Below are 19,624 nucleotides of genomic sequence, written 5' to 3' on the forward strand. Positions count from 1 at the left end.
AATTAAAGCATTTTAAAAATTTCTACACAAAATATCAACGGAATTTGACCAAGGAAGTATATGGTGATGTTCAGAAGACTTACCCGTATTAGGCAATTTATGCTCCAAGTTTGCTCTTCATGTCGATGTCTTTTGCAATTGAACAACCGTTTTTTTTTTTTTTTTTTTTTTTTTTTCTGTTCAAGTTGTGTTGTTTGTGAGCATTGTAATAGTTTTCGAATCAATAATAGTTTATCGCTTATTTTTCAAAAGAGAAAGGAACATAATTATCTTAGATTTGTAACTCATTACCATTTTAAATAGGACTATTAATTGGTATCATTGTCAAAACAAATTAACGTGTTGTTGGACATGCATCATGCATGTATCAGAAAGACATGCATGCATATGCATGTAGTTGATTAATGAGATGATGTAAGTCTTCTTCCATTAAGATGCTTATTAATTTTAGGATTTGTAGGATAAGACAATTGGAGAGAAATAGAAAGTGATAGTAGTCTATTGCGTGTGGACTTTAACCAAACTTGAAGAAAAGAAACTAAACTTCTTGTTGTTTAATCACCCTTAATTAAACAAATCAATGAATTGGGATTCCATTATAAAGTAATGATGCTTTAACAAGTGACTGTAGAATCGTAGATAAATATTACCCACTGTCTACTATTCCTTAGATCAAGAGTCAAATTCCTTTTGACTTAAAAACATGTTTTCAATAATTAATGAAGCTACTAAATAAGCAATTAAAAATTTGTAGTTACACTGATAATTCTTTCCATCATTTTTGTATTTCATTGATTAAAACTTTATATGTTTTCAATTTTCATCAAGGTCCTTTGGTTTTTATGTACATTATTATTTTAATAATAAAATATTTACATATCAGCATATTTAAATTTTATAATAAAAAATAATTAACCATTTCCAAATAGATCCATTTAGTGTTAGAAACATTACATTTGACATATATATATTCATGGCCAAATTTTGTATCATATATTTCTATTTTTAATTGTACTCATCCTTTAATTTGCAACCATTTTTGTAGTATGTACGTACCAATACCAATTAATTTTTTTTCTGCGTCCATATTTTTAAACTTTTACTTGTACCCTTATATTTTTATAATCTTTTATTTATACTTATAATTTATTTACAAATGTACACATTTTTCATAAAAAGATGTACCACTTTGTTATATATATGTAAAATGTACTAACTTAATTATTTTTTGTAAAATGTATTTCTTTGTGCAAAATCTATTCACTTTTTTATTTATAATGTACACATATCTTATAATAAAATGTACTCTTTTTAATTTAAACGTACCAATATGGAAAACTAAAAATAAAAAAAATTTATTTTGAAATAATAAAAAAATCTAATTAGATTTCACACTATTCAGATTTGAGGAAAAGAAATTAAAATTCCCTATTGGGAATTAATATTTGCATGATTTTAAGAAGGATTTAGTAATTTTTGTTATTGCCACTCCTCACTTGTAAGTGAAAGGTCTTAGATTCGATTCTCGCCAAAGACAAATTTGAATCACATTATTGCTAGTCCATTGTGAGGCTAAATTCACCCCCCCTAATATTGTTTGTTCAAAAATTTTTTTTTATTGAATTTCTTAATTAAGATTAAAATTTAACATTTTTTCCTTCAAGTAAAATATTAAAATTAATAAAGTTTCAGTCTAACATTTTAGTTAATCAAGGATCGGAACTAAAGTTTTCATACTCTTTAAGTCACTGCATCTCAGGTTCAAATTTATCACCTTCTTTAGATTTAGATGACAAAATAATATTGCTTGTAATTATAAAAAATTGAAAATTAAAAAAAAAAAAAGCACTATTAGTTTAAAATAGTGGCTTTTATTGAGTTAGGCCATTGCGCATGCATATATTGCATGTGGCTTTTATTGAGTTAGGCCAGTGTGCATGCATCATGCACGCCTATGGAAAGAAGACTGAACTCAACAAACGTTAGCCACACTTACTCAAGAAACTGTAATGATCAAATCGTTTACTGCAAGTTTTTCTGCAATTGTAGATGAATTGAAAGTTCCATGTTCGTATGCATGATTCATCATCTTTCCAAATTAGATTAAAAACAAAGAGGAGAAAAACAAGAAAAATAATTTCAAGAACGAAACAAACACGACCAAATTCTAGCTAGATTGTGGTTTGATGAATTATCAAACCATACATGACATGCATACAATGTTTAAAATATCGGTATATGTAGAAATATAGATATAAAACTTTATGGAAATATGGATGGGTATATCAAATATTGATATTGATTGCTTTCGATGAAAATAATGAAAATTTAAAATGAAACTTAAAGAGAATGTCAAACATTGGTTTGGACGAAATGTAAAAATTTCCACCGACACCTATATTTTAAACACAGGTCGAAAATATCGATAAATATGTCAATTTTAACCTAATTAAACTTAAAAGTTTCTTTAATATGAGGTGAAGTTTAGATTCATCCACCTCTCTTTCATATCTTTTTTTTTTATATATATTTTTCGAATATTTCCACATACATCGACAATATCAAAAAACTTTCAAAGGCATATATATATACTCGTACACACTGTCAAGTCACAATACTGCAGAAATAACTTATCTGCAGCATGTATATATTGCGTGTCTTATTTTCTCTCTCTATCGCATAATTAATCGATCGGTATCTTATCGAAATAATTGAATGATCAAATAATATGCTAGTCAACATGGTGATGCACATTTACAATATGTTTTTCATATGCTTTACTTTTCTTTTTGTTGTTGTTAGATATGCTTTGCTTCAATAATATTCAATAATCATTATGTTCCTTAAGTTTGTACAACTTAATCAAAGGCTAATAACTGACTAATTTGGACCCCTTCCCCTAGACAAAAATATTCTCTCTTCATATAATATTAATTAATTTATTTTCCATGCAAATCAAGGAAGCATTTTTGTAGGATTTGGGTCGGACAAATGTGTATGGAATTTGCAAACTGTCCTCCATTTGTTCGTAGAGAAGCAATGGAACAAAGTTTATAAGGTCCACGCGTTGGTTGCTTTGCTTTGTTGAACTTTGTTGTATCATATCTGTCAATTCTGTCATGCATGGGTTGGGTTTCCCCAATAATACTCTCACACGCTTTCTTGGTTTCTAATTAATTAATCTTTGTGATCTGCAGATGTAGATCGATCAACCTTTATATACTGTCTTTTGGTAATATTGGATGTAATACGTGAGCAACCACTGATGGGACATATAGGTTATGATCCTTCGTTATTTTTCACGGACTAGAATTTTTTCTTATCATCTTTTTGTTCCATTTCATTCTCTCATTTCATATTCTTTATTTTGTTTTGTCTTTATTTTTCATAAAAAATTAATATAAGATGTTGACGTGATTTAACTGTGATCGTTCAAATAAAAAAGAAGAGAAGAAGAGAAAAAAAATAATAATAGAAAAGAGAATCACTCCTTTTTCACTACTTTTGGCTAGCTGTAACTCTACGAGTCTACGACAGATTATCGGTTTGATTCTAAGTGATGTGATTGATCCATTCACGTAGACGTTTAAAGCATGCTTGCCCAAATAAAATAGGAACTGTAATTCTTACATGCATACACTAAAAACATGAATGTGAATCGTTTCAAATATGAAATAAAAAAAGCGTGATTTTCTTTTTATATTAAATTCGAAATGAAATACTAAAAATTCAAGAATCAAATTAACTAGGAGGACTAAAGTATGAAATAACCGTCTTCATCACGTATATAGTAAGTGACAATCACGGTCATACGAAAATTGACTTGGTTTGAACTATTCACTGTATTAAAAGTATTTCGTAGCACAACCATGGAGAGTCTAAACCATAGTATCATTCTTGGTTCTATAATTTAAGGTCTCGTTTATTAGAAAAGATTGACTTGGTTTGAACTATTCACTGTATTGAAAGTATTTTGAAGGAAACATTAGGTGACAACTTTCATATTTGTCCAAGTTAAAGGCTACCATGAATAAAAGATATCCCTACTAATCCCCACAAAAATAGTAAGATTAAAATGGAAAACTTTCTTTGTGAGTAACCATCAATATAGTGATACTCCTACCCAAGCCAATATTTTTTAACAAACCGAGGCCTAAGAGTACTGTGCATGCAGTAAAAAATAGTTGGTTAAATTTATGCTAAGTTGCTTTCGTACATATTTGCCAGATCGATAAGCAAAGCTGGCAGTATTTGCAGCACTCCAGAGATGCAAACTTGTCCGGAAGAAGATTTTGGAATTGTGGAACACTACGAAAACCATCAGTTACTAGAAAACAAGAGAAATAGAAAATGCATGTGAATGCTCGGTACTGTATATGTATTCGTATCAGATGTCAATCCAAATAATTAGGAACGGTTGGATGCCACTTCTCCCACCCCATCCCGAAAACTCTCTCTCAAAGGTCGGGGTCAGAAGACTCAGAACTCAGAAACCAACTTGCAAACGTAAGTAAATGATAAATCCACCTGGTCTTCAAATTTTCATGGTTTCATACTAGAGAGGGTTCTGGGTTCTGGGTTCTGGTTCATGGGATTCAGAAAATCAAAGAAAAACACTGTTTTGGTCATTTGGTGTACTGCTTTTTGAAAATTTTGATTAAACTGGTACTGCAGGCCCTCTTAATTTCCAAATAGGACAACATGGTACATGAAACTGCAAACAGGAAATGGATACTGATGTCTGATAAGGTTGAAACATTATACATACGCTAATGGTAGAGAAATTCTTGATTAAGCGGTCACTGTTTATACGTGAAGAGGATGAGACATAACGATAATACGTAGGACAAGTTTATCCCCATCATCCTTCATCTGTTTCCCTCAATCCCAAAAAGTAGAATGATTGACCATTTTCACATAACCACAGTTCACTCACTTCATCGACGAGGTGATGTGAAAAACAATCTGACCAAACATTTGACGCACCAAAAGTGGCTTTAGATTAATGTTGCATAGGACTTGCAAAGATTCCAAATGTTGTGGCATGTTAACCTAACTGCAGTTATTTGTGTAGATAAAGTTGCAAATCCACAAAAATCTTGCAATTGAATGTTTCAGATTAACTAAAACGTACGCAAAAAGATGATGAATGATAAAACATCAAAAGCTCATGCAAGTTATTAGCGAGTACGGTTTTGCTTTATCATTATGAGGAATTTAAATAATTGGAGACAAATTCAAACTTTTAAAAGTTTAATAAGCTTTTGCTTTATCATATTGACAGAGTCAACTATAAAATTTTATATTTGCTAAAACAGTTGTATGTACATCTCTTTCTAAGGAACCCTACTCTTTTTTTTTTTTTTTTTACCTGTATTTTAGATTCAAATTAAAGCTTTCACTTAGTGAGTTAGGAATGCAACTTTTGACAAACGTTGATGTGTTTTCTGTAAAATATTTAGGAAAAGAGTAGTGCTACACTTATGATTTATTGTACCATCTCTCTATTAGAGAGATGATAAAAATAGCTTTTTAGATAGGGAAAATGATTTCTACACATTTTATGACCTCTTTTTTGAATACAAAATATGACAAATCAAATAAATCTCCAAGAAAAAAAACTTCCATTTTATGAACCGATTTTAAAGAAATAAAATAAAATAAAGTTAAAATGGTAGCCATGCGAGACTCAAAATCTTGTGCTAAAGAGTGTAAAATTCGAGTCCTCTTTGAACTACTTCAAAAAGTTTGCATGTAACTTTTTTACTCTGCGCCAGTGATTCCTATTATTTATTAGTGAGCTCAAATGACAAGAATAAAGATTGGGCAAGAGACTATGGGCGTGCGAATATCTTTTTTTTTTTCTTTTTTTATTTTTTTTGTGTGTGCAGTTACAAAGAAAATTGTTTGTGCCAAGTGGTAACACGATGTATGGAGTTTGACACCTGCCTGGTGTTGGAAGGTCGAAAGGAGAAGTGTATCACATCATCCAAACGCTTTATTGAATTTCTTTGTGTGGTACATTAGAGAAATGCAAAAGTAGAGGTTAGGAGATACTACCAAGCATCCTTCATAAGCTTTATTGAATTTCTTTCCCTTCCCATCATCCAAACGCTTAATTTACACGGCTCCTTTTTTTCAGGAAGAAATAAGACAGTTCATCTATGATACAGTGTGCAAAAGCATACAACCCTTTCAGCTTATTCAATACCGCTATCTTCCTTTCACTATTGACAAGTAACTTTACAGAAAAGCACAAATTGTACCAGATATTGCAGGGATCCTCGTGAAGGCGTGGAGGTGACACTTTTCTGGAGCTCAACCCTAACGAAATGAATCTGAACCGTTGAAATCAGTACCGTCTAATTCATTTCTGACAGGCATATGTGATGAGTAATGTATCTTTCAGCCCTTCATTGACCATGGCTTTCCCTTCTTTCGTAAGAGGAATGGTTTTGGAAGTCTGGAAGTCAGGGAGAATTAGTCTTTGATGATGGTATTATACTTGAAACGTGCTTTAAACCCCGGAAATCGCCATTGTCAATAATGATGCAAAAAAAAAAACCTTCAAATCTTGTCCAAAAGGCTAAGAAAGATGCAAGAGGACACAAATCACTTTTTAAACGTCACGGTCTGTTCCAAGGGAAAACTTCCTCTTGTACGAAACTGTAGGCTGATATGGAACCTCACCACCTTCATTCTTCCCTCTAGCATTCTCAAATTAAGAATACATTGGAAGGAGAACTGAACTATATTCTTACGTCGTGCAGATTATTACTAACCTCATGAACCAGTTCCTCCTCACATCAGCCATAAGAAACGCCTTTCACGAAAACTAGGCCCACTTTCAGCTGCCATTTATTCTCAGTTTTGGTCTCAGAATGGAGAACAAGATTCCATGCCCCGCCTTTAATTGGACCTGACCACACCTCATATTTAATGGCATGGACAAAGAAACATCATTCATTTCATGTGAACCTGTGACATTCAACAAATGTCAAACTTAATTTTATCTTTGATCAGCACTCACTAATAAAAACATCAACAAAACGTAAAATAAATCTTCCTTTACCAATTTGCATTTGCTCCATTTGCATATCCAAAGAGAACATAAAGATTAGCAAAATAATATTGTTGCGATCTCCCTTGGCTTCGTCATTACTGCAAAATGTTGAACAGGACTCAGTTCCAAGACAAAAAGTGATGCTCTTTTGTATTTTCACAATAGACAGAAAGTGCAAACTTGTGAATAACATAAGTTTGCTTGGTACCATGAAATTTCATTCTTGTGCATCTACAAAGTGAATCATACTGTCAATATATCTATGTTCTTCCCGCTAACTCTTTTGAACTAAGGAAGATTGTATGGGAATTAAACCTGAAACTGGATTCTATGAGAAGATTAGAGAAACATGAAAAGATAAGAAAACAAGAGGTAGTACCTGGTCCAGTTGTGGTCAAATTCAAATGGAACACGCAGGCAAGGCTCGTGCACTCTGACATTGTCAAAAATAGCCTAAGGTCTCATTACAGCTTAACAGCCTTTGATGTGCTTTTTCGCCTCTTAATCAGCCCATTCATCAAATTAATATAAACATCTCGACTTAAGGTCATGCCCTTCTGCATTGATTCTTCCAAAATGTGCATTGCATCCTTGTATTTACCTTGAAAGCAACACTCAATGATTTTCTCTGAATAAGCACCTGTGCTTGAATCAGATTCAACTGAAGTTTCGGTCACTCCATTTTTCACCTCCTCCAATTTTGAGGGCAAACCCGGTAACTTTCCCATATCAATCATTTTCAAAATAAACTCTTCTGCTTCCTTGATCCTACCAGCATCAGTAAGTGCACCTAAAATGGCAGTGTATGTATACTGGTCCGGTTCAAATTTCTTTTCTTCCATTTCCGAAAAAAGATTAAAAACATCATCAAACCTTCCTTCTTTGCAAAGGCTTGAGATCAATGTGTTGTAAGTAACAGCATCAATGTCTTTCCCTTTCGAAATCCATGTGTTAAAAAGCTTCAGAGCTTTTTCTAACATACCCTCTCTACATAGCCCACAAAGAAGAGTATTACATGTATAGACATCTGGCTTGAATGATTTCTCAACCATTTTGTTGTGGAACTGAAATGCTTTCTCAACATTCCCCTCATGGCAGTAACCATGAATTATCGTGTTGTATGTAGTTCCATCAGGGACTAGACCCCTCTCTAGAAGCTCATTCAACTTGTCGAATGCTTGATCAGTTTTTCCAGATTGGCAGAGCCCTCCAATTATAGTGTTATAGGTGGCAATGCTGGGAACAACCTGCTTCTCCTTCATCTCATCCCAAAGCTCAAAACCCTTGTTGGCCTTTTCGTTCTTAAAGCATCCCATGATCAAGGTTCCATAGCTTACCTCATCAAGAATATAACCCCGCTTAGTTGAAGTATGAAACAACTCAAATGCTTCATCGAGCTTCTTGTCACTGCAAAGAGTGTGAAGAAGAGTATTGAGAGTAAAGATGTCCATCTTCAAACCTTTCATACCCATCTCATTCATCATTTTAAATGCTTCTGCCATTTTCCCTGCCTTGCAATACTCACTAATCAAAGTATTATAAGTGACACAATCAGGAGCAAACCCATCTTCCTCCATCTTCCTTAAAGTATCACTGGCTTCATCCAGCTTCCCTTCTTTACAGAACCACTTTACTATTATATTGTGAGTAACTGCATTTGCTTTCACTCCCTTTTCACGCATCTCCTCAATCAACTTAAAGGCCTCTGAATCGCTCCTCCACTCAAAATATCCATCAATCAATGTGTTATACGTGACAACATCAGGCATCAACTTCAAATCTTCCATCTCAACCCGAAGTCTCAGAGCCTCCTCAATCCTACCTTCCCTACACAACCCCTTAATCAAGACATTGTACGTCCAAATATCCGGCAGCAAACTGTTCCGTGTCATTGATTCAATCACCTGCATTGCCTCCTTCAACCACCCCATCTTACAATACCCACAAACCAAAATGTTATACGTGTTCCTATTCGGAAACAAACCTCGATTCTTCATGTCCAACAACAAGTCCCGGGCCTCATTCAACTGCCCCTTCTTACACAGCCAGTCCAATATCGTATTATAGCTCACATTATCGGGCACGCATCTGAATTCACTCATCCTACTCAACAACTCTACAGCATCCCTAAACTTATGTTCCAAGCAATACCCATATATCAAAATGTTAAAAGTATTCGTATTCACTTTAACCCCTAACTCAACAGCATGCTTAAACACACCTCTAGACAATGAAATCGAATGCGAGGACCGGTACCTTACCAGACCATTAATCAGAGTATTGCAGGTGAGTAAATTGGGCTGAAGTCGAAGCCGCTTCATTTTATCAAACACTTGGGCTGCAAGGTGGGGTTTCCCGGATAGCACATATGCCCCAATGGAAGTGTCCAGAAGGGCCTTCGAGGGCTTCGGGACGGTGGGGTCCGGGTGTAGAATAAGGCGGTGGAGATCGTTCTGGCGATCGGCGGCGATGAATTGGACGAGGAGGGCTTTGGCATCGGAGAACTTGTGGTGGGTGAAGAGGGAGGGGAGGAGGGCGAGGAGGGTTTGTGGGGATTGGGTTAGGGAGGGCGTGTGGGCCTGGGCCCACCGGAAGAAGAAGAGGAGGGTGGTGGGCTGGGAGGCTAGGGTTTTGGAGGAGATGATGGAGAGGAGGAGGGGTTGGGTCAGATGCGGAATGTGGGGTTTTAGGGTTTCTGGGTTTAGGGTTTTTGTGGAGGTCAAGAGGTTGGTTAGGGTTTTGAGGAGTTGGGGTTGGGTTAAGGTTTGAGGTGGAGCTGCCATGGAGGCAACCGTGACTTGCGAGTGTGAGTTGCAGCAGGTTGAAGAAGACGAGGAATAAAGTCTACTGTGTTTAGAGTTTGGGGAAGCCCGAAACGGTGCGTTTCATTTAGACCTGAATGAAACGGCATTGTTTCGATCCTTATCCGTATAAAAGGACGGTTAGGGAACAGAAAATATTTATATTTGGATTTTTATTTAGAGAAAAGAAATAACAAAGAGAGATGGAAATCTCCGGCGAGTCTAAGTGGGTGAAGCTGAAGGCCGTCGAAGCCACTCCGGAGAGCTTTGGAGAGTACGGCCAGGTGGTGGAGGCTTCGCCGGACGGCCACGTGTTTGGTCCTAGCGATGCTCAGTTGGACCTCAGCCATGGAGTTCCAAGGTAATACATTTACAACCAATAAAAAAAAATCTGAAAATATAACGTTAGCCTATAAAACTTAATTTTCTCCACATAAAATCTTTTTTTACTCGAATAGAACTCATTTACTAGATTCCACATCAGCAAATTATTAATTATGTTTGACTTGACATATTTAAAATCGGGACATTTTGATATAGGTGTCTCGTTTTTTAATTTTTTAGATTAAACATACATTCATTTTGAAAATTTGATCAAACATTTTCCTAAAATTTTGGTTATTAATTTCAGTTTTTCACATAAGTTCAATTTTGTTTAGAATTTTAATTTTTCACGATTTTCCCTGGACATTTTGTTTTTTTTTTCTTTTCCTCTTATCCCTATATTTATGCATTTATTATCCATCTCTATGCATTTTTTTATTGTTTGTTATAATTTTACCTTCTTTCTCTCTTTTTTTTTTTTTTTTTTTTTTGTGAATATAGTAGAATATTTAAAAAAAATTGTCATATTTTATTATTTAGAAGAGCCAACACATAATAAAGATTTGTTTGATTATATAGCTACGTCTAGTTACCTATAATATGAACACATTTAGTTTTATAGTGGATTTGATTTTTTGTATTTCTTGGTACATTTGAAATGTAAATGTACCAAAAGGGTATCTGATAGAGATATTTGGTTTTGTGGTGCATTTGTGATTTTTTGTTCATTTGTTCTTTTGGTACATTTGGAATCTAAACGTACCAAAATGGTTACTTGAAAATAGGCATATTTAGTTTTATGGTATATTTGGTTTCTCTGTACATTTGAAATCTAAACGTACCAAAAGGGTTACATAACAATGGGTACATTTAGTTTTATGGTACATTTGAATTTTTGGTACATTTGGTTTCTCGGTATATTTGAAATCTAAACGTACCAAAAGTCTATACTTTTATTCTCAAATGTATCATAAGTTTTAAGTATATTTTATATATATCTATACGTGAAAAAATATGTATTGAAGACTTTTTATTGAGACATTTTTAATAGAAGGAGATTTTTTTTTTCCTTTTAAATACTGATAATACGGTAATGAGGAATTAGTTCATTAATTTTTTTATTTTATTTTATTAAAAAAAATGTCATTTAATGCGTAGAAGGGGATTGACGAAATTAAATTCCTATATTATAGGTAATTAGTTGCTAATCTATCTTATGCCTCTATATAAATGCATTTAAATTAATGACATGAAAATTAAATAAATAGAAAATTATTGAGGCAGCAATTGGTCAAAGCACCTTAATTAAATCTTTAAAAGTGATGAATATTTAATCTAACAACTACAGAAAAGATGTAGGACATTCTAATTTTCCCTTTTAAAATTTTGTAAATGCCTAAAATACCCATATTTGAATGTTTGATGTACACAATTAATGTCATGTGAATTATAAGGGAGAATTAATAATTTTACTAAAAAAACATTTGTTATAAATTCATTGCCTAATATATAATAACAATACAAATGTAATATATTGACATGCTTAATTAAGTCACTAAAATTATATTTTACATATTAATGTAGGTAAATATTTCACACACATATAAAAAAAATGACTAATATATGTAAAACTTCATGCAAAATAATTTACCAAAAAAAAAAAAAATTTATTTGATTCAAATAGGGCACCTACTATTAAAATTTTAAATTGTTAGATTGCTCAAAATAATTTACCCTATGTATGTAAAATACATGAAAAATCATTTACCTACATAATAAACAAACCCAATATATGCAAAATAATTTACCTACATAATAAAGCAATATTATTTTATTTAATACTAATTTACCTACAAAATATTATTAATTTACCTACAAAATATATTATTTGCTAATCATAAATTTACAAATAGGTAAACTAATTACATATAATAATTTTTTAACATATATGTTAGTACTGCACATATATATATTTGAACGTATAGCAGTACTATATACATATAGGTAAATTATATGTATATTGAACTTTTAGTAGTATGATATACTTTTGAATGTATTTGTGTGTGTGTGTGTGTGTCTATATTTTTATATATGTTAGGGGTAATAGTATGTGCAATAATTATTTGTTCATTAAAATTAAGGTAAGTAATAATATTTATTGATTTGATTTGAATATTGTGGCACAAGTTGTAAATATTTTGTAATAATAGGTCAATTACTTTTCTATTTGGCAGTTTTTTTCAAATTTGGATTTTATTTTTATGTTTAGAATTAGGTGGATTTTTATCTAGAAAATAAGAGTTGCAAGGGTCTATATCTAAAAAAATCCTAAAAAAATACAATTAGCAAAGCCCAGGTTTTTTTTTTTTTTTTTTTTTCAACGAAAGATAGTATCTGCTAAGGCTGGTTCGGTATGGAAAGGGATCCCAAATCCCAAATTGACTATTTTTGGGACGGGACTTTATCTACCCCAAACCGAAATTTCGGAAATCACAATATGTTTTCGATATTTCGGAACGGATCGGGACCAACAATCTACAATTCTAGAGAGTAAGAGTAACCAATCAATTTGTAAACCTTCATTTTCCCCAATCATGTTCCATTGATATGCTGTACTGTTAGGATCAATGCTCCAGCTCCTTAGCTCAACCTGCAAGTAGCTAGTAACAATGGTAGAGGGTATGGAGGAAGAAGATAGAGAGAGAACTGAATATTTTTGTAATATTGTTTTTTTAATCAAAATACCGTTACAAGGACTCTCAGACTATTGGTGCTTATATTCCCTTTCACAAACAACCATTGCCAGCTGGCCACTCACTAAATAAACTAATTAACTAAGTAAAACAACTTAAGTTCACTAATAATGCTTAACGGCTATATAATTGTGATCAAGTAAATCACAATCCTAGCATGTACGCTCTGCAAAAGCAGAACTCCAGCAGTAGCATAGGAAAAGTGGAAAACTAAAACAGTCCAGCAAAGTCAAAAGACCTAGGAAAAGTGACAATGTGACCTTCACATTCAGAAATTTTGTAGTTATTTTGAGCAATTGCAAGATATCTGATTGATTATATTATTCAATACACGATATTGATTTACGGTCTAGCAAAATAACACGATGTATAATTTCGAGAAGCAAAACAAAATTACTTTTTAGTGTCACATTTCAACTTTGGTTCATGTTTACAGGTTCTACATAATGAATCTTCAAGATAGGCCGCTCAAGTTCTCAACGATCACACACCATGCTAGCGTGACGCAGTGCCTCGGTTCAATCAGCGGCCACGTTTGGTATCTCGGAGTGGCCAAGCCTTCCATTGTTGAAAGCAAGGACCGTGAAGGCAACAATGTGGTGCAGTCTCATTGTGCCTCCGGCCATTTCTACGTGCCGCCAGCTGTGGCGGACGTTCGGGTTTTCAAGATTACGGGTCCCAAGTTCCTGAAGCTTAATATCGGGACGTGGCATGCGGGGCCTTTGTTCAGGGCGGGGACTATGGACTTCTACAATCTGGAGCTGAGCGATACCAACGTGAGCTTCGGCCTTTCCTCTACTCTTTCAATTATGCTTTTGCGGGTTTGGTTGAGAAACTTGCGTGAAACTGGGGATATGTCTCCATGTTCCTAACGCCCGTGACCTGGTCACCTGATGGGCGCTATAGGAACATGGGGAGATATCTCGGTGACAGCTGAGACTTACCTGTTGGTTTGGGCAAAACTGGAAATGGAACCTCAATCAGACGGCCATTTTTTGTTGCAGGAGGTTGATCACACGACACATAACTTTCTGAAGGAGAATGGAGTGAAGTTCTTGATCGACGAGTGACTGTAATTTTTCCGTTTGTGATTTCCACTTCTGAACTTGTTTCAGAGATGCGTATCTTAAATAAACGGATTTCTGTACTCAAATTTCAGAATCCGGAAGAATTACAATTTGGAATATTCAGAATCTGTATCTTTCTTGGTGAAAGATAATATAAATCTTACAACATTAAGAAACACTTCATGAAAATTGTTTCTAGAGAATCAAAAAATATAAATACACTCCAACACTCCAACCGGCACAAGAAATTCGCATCAATGCTCCGCTGAAGGAAGCAAGAACGCTAAGTTCCTTTGCGTCACTATTCAGCCCCCATCATCTGCATAACAAGGATTGAGATTGCAATAAGAATGCCGCTCGATTATTTCAAGATTCCATTTTTGGAACAGTTTCTGTCACAGTAATATCGTTATTATTTGTGAATTACTCGCCATTCTAGTTTTTGAAGTTTTCATAACAAATTATAGTTAATCATTCACAAGAGTTCAACTCCATTGCAACCTACAGTATTGTGGACAATGCACAATTACCTTGAAAATCTCGCCAAACATTCCCATCCCTTGCAGCGGATTTCTGCGCCGTACTCCATAAAACTTCTCCGCGATTTCATCCAGCAACTAAACCATAAATTTAATGTTAGCACAAAACACACCGCACACCTTAGTGAGAGAGACATTTTGACACAAATTTGTAAAAGGTGGTCGCGCAGAAAAACTGCATACCTCATGAAATGTTGGTTCTCTGTCCAAGCTTGATTTGTATCTCTCTCTCAACATATTAAAAAGCGGAAGAGCATCTCTCAGCAACCTGCATTGAGAATAACATTCAGCAATGTGTAAACCTTGTACCATACACATCAATAATTGAGGCTCCTTATTTCATAATCTAATTAAATCTTTATGATCTCTTGGGACTTTGGCTATTGATATTTTGAGGCATGAAGATCAGGGGCATACCTAAATTGCATATTTCCAGTATGGTTACTAAATCAATATTTGATTGCCCAAGTCACCAAAAATCGCACAAGCAACAGTACATATCATTTTCTTATATCATACTCCAAATTCCGTTAAGACTGATGACATTGTTACGGATCCTTCTCTAGAGATGGGATATATGATTGTTACGGTTCATGAATAAAAAGAAAGAATTGAAAGCAACATACGTTTGCAAAAGAAAATTGATGAACTGGATCAAATTGGATTTGGGAAAGTCGAGCTGCTTAGACTCCACTTGCTTCTTTATCTCATCCACGAGAATATTGGCATCTCTCAGATTACCAACTGCCAAATACCTACACCAGAAAGACACAAAATCAGCTCTATAGGAAAACAGAATTAGCTCGATTAGCCTACTGCTCAATCTCAGAATGAAGGCAAATGAAAAGTACATAAACATGACAAAACGGTAGTTGAATGTGTATATTCGTCGAGGATCTCCCAATTTTGAGTGCACACTTTGAAAGCAAGTTCAAATGAACTCATAGTGCCACCCAACAAATCAAAAGGCTTTTTAGTCAAAATGGTCCCTGAGATTTGCATAACACGTAACTTTGGTCCCTGAGATTTAAAATTAATAGAAGTGGTCCCTGAGATTGTCCACCATCCATTATTTTGGTCCTTCCGTTAAAAAACTCCGTTAAGTTGAAGGTATAACACATAACTTTGGTCCCTAAGATTTGCATAACACGTAACTTTGGTCCCTGAAATTGTCCACCATCCATCATTTTGGTCCTTCCGTTAAAAAGCTCAGGGACCACTTAGCGGAGTTTTTTAATGTAAGGACCAAAATAATGGATGGTGGACAATCTCAAGGACCACTTCTATTGATTTTAAATCTCAGGGACCAAAGTTATGTGTAATGAAAATCTTAGGGACCATTTTGGCTAAAAAGCCCAAATCAAAATTTTAAATTGCACTATGTTCATAAAATCCACAATGTATTTTAGACTACCCTTGAAAATTAGAAGGGAAGTTCCCACATTACATCATAACTAAGTTATTGTTCTCAGTTTTTACGGAAACTTCAATTAGGCCATGGATTTATTGCACTCATTGTGAACCTCAGAATTGAAGCTATATTAAAATTCTGTAAGCGAATTCAGGATTCAGGATCCAGATTGGTTGTTCAACTATCATCAATGATATCAACCAGAACGGAAGAGTGAATTGCCTACACAAGTACATAGTGGAGAAAAGGCTTACATTAAAATCGCTCGTGCAATGGCCAAATCATCTTCCCCCGGATAACACTGCATGGTCAAGAAGTATGAACCCCATAAAAACTTTCTATCAAAAAGCTAACTATAATTCTGTAACATACCTTTTTCTGCATTTGTGAAAATTAATCTCTTTTTTTTTTTTTTTTTTTTTTGTCGAAGATGATTTTCTAGTGCTAAAAGAGGAGATACTAACTATAATTTTGTAGCTCACCTTGCCCATAAAATTTACTAAAGTTGAAGCAAACTCTTTGGGGTTGTTTCCTCGAACAAAATGATGCGACACTCTAACCATGTCCTGCAAGGCAATCAAACAGATAATGGTGTTCACTCTGCACTTACAGCAAGAATAGTTTGAACAGTATGGAACTACCAAAAAAAAAAAAAAAAACAAAAAAAAACAATTCCAACATGTCTTCCAAAACATTTTCAAGCGCAAAAAGTGCTTCAGAATAAAACATTGGAAAGATGACGCAATCACCAAAATGACAGTAAACAAATTTGTATAAATAATGATCTGTTGGTCCAATATTCCATCTGAACTTGCTAGCAATTAATAAGCAGGCATTTGCAAAAAAGCGGACTATGGGGACAATCTTTGAAATGTATGCACTCGAGAGCCAAATACTAAAGGATTATGGACAGCCGCAAGCACAGCAAAGAACACAATCAAGATGCTACTTACCACCTCAGGAGATTCAAAATATATGTAGTTCGCTAACATGACATGTATTTCTGGAGCTCCACCCTTGGGTGCACCAAACTCCTTAGACCACCTGAAAAGAGAGAAACAGCAACGCATTTTCAGTGCTCGATGACACTATAGGATCTGATATAAAGTAAAGTGCATATGTAATACATATTGTGTGCATGCTCGTCGTGTACACACATGTTTAGTATAATTAGGAAAGTAACTAGGAAATAAAGGATCAAAATTGATAATTTCCTTAATATGGATAAAGTTGGGAAAAAAAAAAAGAAGTTCAATATGAAGTGCAAATGTGGGTTATAATTGGTTTTTCAATAATTAATTACGGCAATTTTGTCCTAAACACCTATAAAAAATGCTAGTAAATGTTGAAAAAAGCGGGGAGGGGGCCGGTTAGCTTTTGTTAAAAGGGTATGAGTAACGACATTCTCTTCTTTCCCAACATTTATCATTTATTACCAAATTTCTTCTCTTCCTTGCACTTATCCAACATGGGAAGGTAAATGATTTCCCATTCTCAAGCCCCTTTTTCCCACCAACTAAACACATAGTTAGAGTTAATTGTAGATAAAACGCATGGATTAGACAAAAGAAAAAACCACATGAATATCAAATAGCATTGAATATTCAGATAAAGAGGAATCAAATATCTTAACTCACACATAAAAGACCAAACCATAACCATGAAATCTCTCTCCAAATCAGGAAAAGGAAAATCTTGAACAAAACTCACTTAAGAGCAGATTTTAGGAACGATGAGCAGCCCTCAACACATGTTTTTGCTTCCCCAAGTGTTTCAGAAAGTTGTTGCATGTCATCTAAATCCCCTAACTGCTGTGGCACAGGTATCCGAGGAAATGCTTTATAAATTTTCCTGACACGACCTGACAAAAAAATAAATTTTGTCATGATCACGAAAAAAATAGAAGCATTATAGTACTAGAAAGACCAAAACACTGAAAATGGCTAGGAAAACATGTGAATCATATCCAAAAATTCTATTTATCATAACACTGATACTCTGATACGAATAAAACCCACTAGAAGAACCAACCACGAGAAGTTCAAAATTACTACAGAAGGTAAGAACAAGCCAACAGTGAACCAATAGAGAATTTAATTCAATACCATATGATAACAACTGACCTAGTGTTTCATCGTCATAAGGGAATCTTCCTTTGACAAGTGTTTCCACAAACAAAGCAGCCAACTCAGCACCACAAGTAACCTGAACTTGTTTTCCATATATACGGTGTCAGTAATACGGATTTGACTATGAAATGTCATGATATATTTTCTGCATGTTTGTATCTTGACTATGTCCAAATCATGCAAATTTGTATCTCAAAACGCAGAGCCATGAAAGTATGACCTGCCCATGTTTCAGTTGGTTGCATGCGCCGGACTGAAGGATATCCACAGCCTCAGAAAACCTCTGAGCAGCTACATATCTGCAATAAAGCATCTGTATTTGATCAACGTGCATGCCTTTACGAAAGACAAATGAAGAAAATGGGTTCCTGGGTTCCTCAACAGCCATTCTCACTGTTAAATAAAATGAGGCTTTCTCCAATGTGGGAAAAATCTTGCAAGATGTGAACCCAGCCAATCAAGCAGGCACTCGCATCCCACAAGATTTATCCCACATTGGAGAATTTCTGTTGGTACAATTCCCAATATTTTCCTGAATGATCATATTCTTGAGCCTCGAAACTAAATAACAGAAACTATCTACGCAGAAATTATAAAGAGCATATGACTCGTACCTTGCACTAATAGATTTGTACATTTGTTGAGCTCCATAGTAATTACCTTCCTCTACAACTTTCTCTAATTTCTCAATATTCTGCATTTAAAGTAGAAAAACAAAAATGCAATTGGAAACCATCCTTCCTGAAACCAACTGGCTGATAGAATGAAACTGAAAACTGTTCTTCATCAAAACTAAGCATCGAGTATCAAAGTAAGCAAGCATTCAAAACGAGATTTATTACATTACCATAATCTCAACAACCAAATTCAGGCTGCAATTGTTACTTTGGAATGTAGGAAATCTAAAGCAAAAACCTTTTGTGGAAGAAATTATAAGTTTTTAGATCAAAAGTCAAAAGCCAAAAGCAATAAGCAGCGTTATGGACTAGAATCAGCAAATACGATTAACATTGAGCATATCACATTCCAAATCAAACAAACACAAAACAGAGAGCTGATCATATTTATATATATCACAATTCTTCAAAAAGTAGAGAAAATTACGAATCAGAATCTCAAATCGGAGAACTTCCATGAATTTCAGCGCAGAAAACAAAACCCGTCATATGAATTCTCCAATCGAAACGTTTCCGAATTGCGGAAACACAAAGATTACAGAAAACTTGAGGAAACCAAGAGATTGGAAAGCAGGATTTGAGGTGGCGTACCTCTTGGGCGGGAGGCAGTGCGCCTCTTTTGGGTCTCTCCCGCGACATGATGATGGGTCTCAGTTTCTTTGAGCGTCGAGTTCAAAGTGAGCAAAGGTTGTACTCTCTAACTCAATCACACAAAAAAAAAAAAAAAAAAAAAGGGCAAAACACTGTTTACTACCTCATGTTTTCAATATTTTTTTCATTTCAGAGTCATCTCAAGTCTTAATTTTAAAACAGTTTCATACATCCGTTAAGTTTGTAGTTAGAATTTCTATTAACGGATG

The 19,624-nt window shown here is 34.4% G+C and overlaps 3 protein-coding genes across 3 annotated transcripts; 1 reads left to right on the top strand and 2 right to left on the bottom strand.

Moving 5' to 3' along the window:
* Positions 1–6,065: 6,065 nt before the first annotated feature.
* On the bottom strand, positions 6,066–9,889 carry LOC137734879 (pentatricopeptide repeat-containing protein At2g16880-like). Its single transcript, XM_068474192.1, has 3 exons — positions 7,443–9,889; positions 7,073–7,161; positions 6,066–6,978 (listed from the first exon to the last, which is right to left on the bottom strand). Exon 1 carries the CDS (start codon positions 9,844–9,846, stop codon positions 7,528–7,530), a length of 2,319 nt encoding a protein of 772 aa, XP_068330293.1. The 5' UTR covers positions 9,847–9,889; the 3' UTR covers positions 6,066–6,978; positions 7,073–7,161; positions 7,443–7,527.
* Positions 9,890–10,031: 142 nt separating this feature from the next.
* LOC137733881 (uncharacterized) lies at positions 10,032–14,148 on the top strand. The gene is made up of 3 exons (XM_068473085.1): positions 10,032–10,225; positions 13,378–13,717; positions 13,946–14,148. Exons 1-3 carry the CDS (start codon positions 10,068–10,070, stop codon positions 14,009–14,011), a joined length of 564 nt encoding a protein of 187 aa, XP_068329186.1. The 5' UTR covers positions 10,032–10,067; the 3' UTR covers positions 14,012–14,148.
* LOC137733880 (protein GET4-like) lies at positions 14,068–19,494 on the bottom strand. The gene is made up of 12 exons (XM_068473084.1): positions 19,356–19,494; positions 18,702–18,781; positions 18,308–18,386; positions 18,082–18,163; positions 17,669–17,819; positions 16,912–17,002; positions 16,441–16,524; positions 16,213–16,259; positions 15,174–15,302; positions 14,731–14,815; positions 14,539–14,625; positions 14,068–14,327 (listed from the first exon to the last, which is right to left on the bottom strand). The coding sequence occupies exons 1-12, from the start codon at positions 19,401–19,403 to the stop codon at positions 14,310–14,312; spliced, it is 981 nt and encodes a 326-aa protein (XP_068329185.1). The 5' UTR covers positions 19,404–19,494; the 3' UTR covers positions 14,068–14,309.
* Between the last annotated feature and the right edge of the window lie 130 nt (positions 19,495–19,624).

The sequence above is a fragment of the Pyrus communis genome, chromosome 5, assembly GCF_963583255.1.
Source record: "Pyrus communis chromosome 5, drPyrComm1.1, whole genome shotgun sequence".
Lineage (NCBI taxonomy): Eukaryota > Viridiplantae > Streptophyta > Magnoliopsida > Rosales > Rosaceae > Pyrus > Pyrus communis.

What these genes read in the sequence shown, in the direction of transcription:
- LOC137733880 (XM_068473084.1), bottom strand. Translation starts at nt 19,403, where the DNA reads ATGTCGCGGGAGAGACCCAAAAGAGGCGCACTGCCTCCCGCCCAAGAG. An exon ending in TTCCTAAAATCTGCTCTTAA is followed by an intron (nt 17,003 to 17,668) that starts GTGAGTTTTGTT and finishes CTCTCTTTTCAG; the next exon opens with GTGGTCTAAGGAGTTTGGTG. An exon ending in ATTTTGAATCTCCTGAGGTG is followed by an intron (nt 16,525 to 16,911) that starts GTAAGTAGCATC and finishes ATTGCCTTGCAG; the next exon opens with GACATGGTTAGAGTGTCGCA.
- LOC137734879 (XM_068474192.1), bottom strand. Translation starts at nt 9,846, where the DNA reads ATGGCAGCTCCACCTCAAACCTTAACCCAACCCCAACTCCTCAAAACC.
- LOC137733881 (XM_068473085.1), top strand. Translation starts at nt 10,068, where the DNA reads ATGGAAATCTCCGGCGAGTCTAAGTGGGTGAAGCTGAAGGCCGTCGAA. An exon ending in CTCAGCCATGGAGTTCCAAG is followed by an intron (nt 10,226 to 13,377) that starts GTAATACATTTA and finishes TCATGTTTACAG; the next exon opens with GTTCTACATAATGAATCTTC. An exon ending in TGGAGCTGAGCGATACCAAC is followed by an intron (nt 13,718 to 13,945) that starts GTGAGCTTCGGC and finishes TTTTTGTTGCAG; the next exon opens with GAGGTTGATCACACGACACA.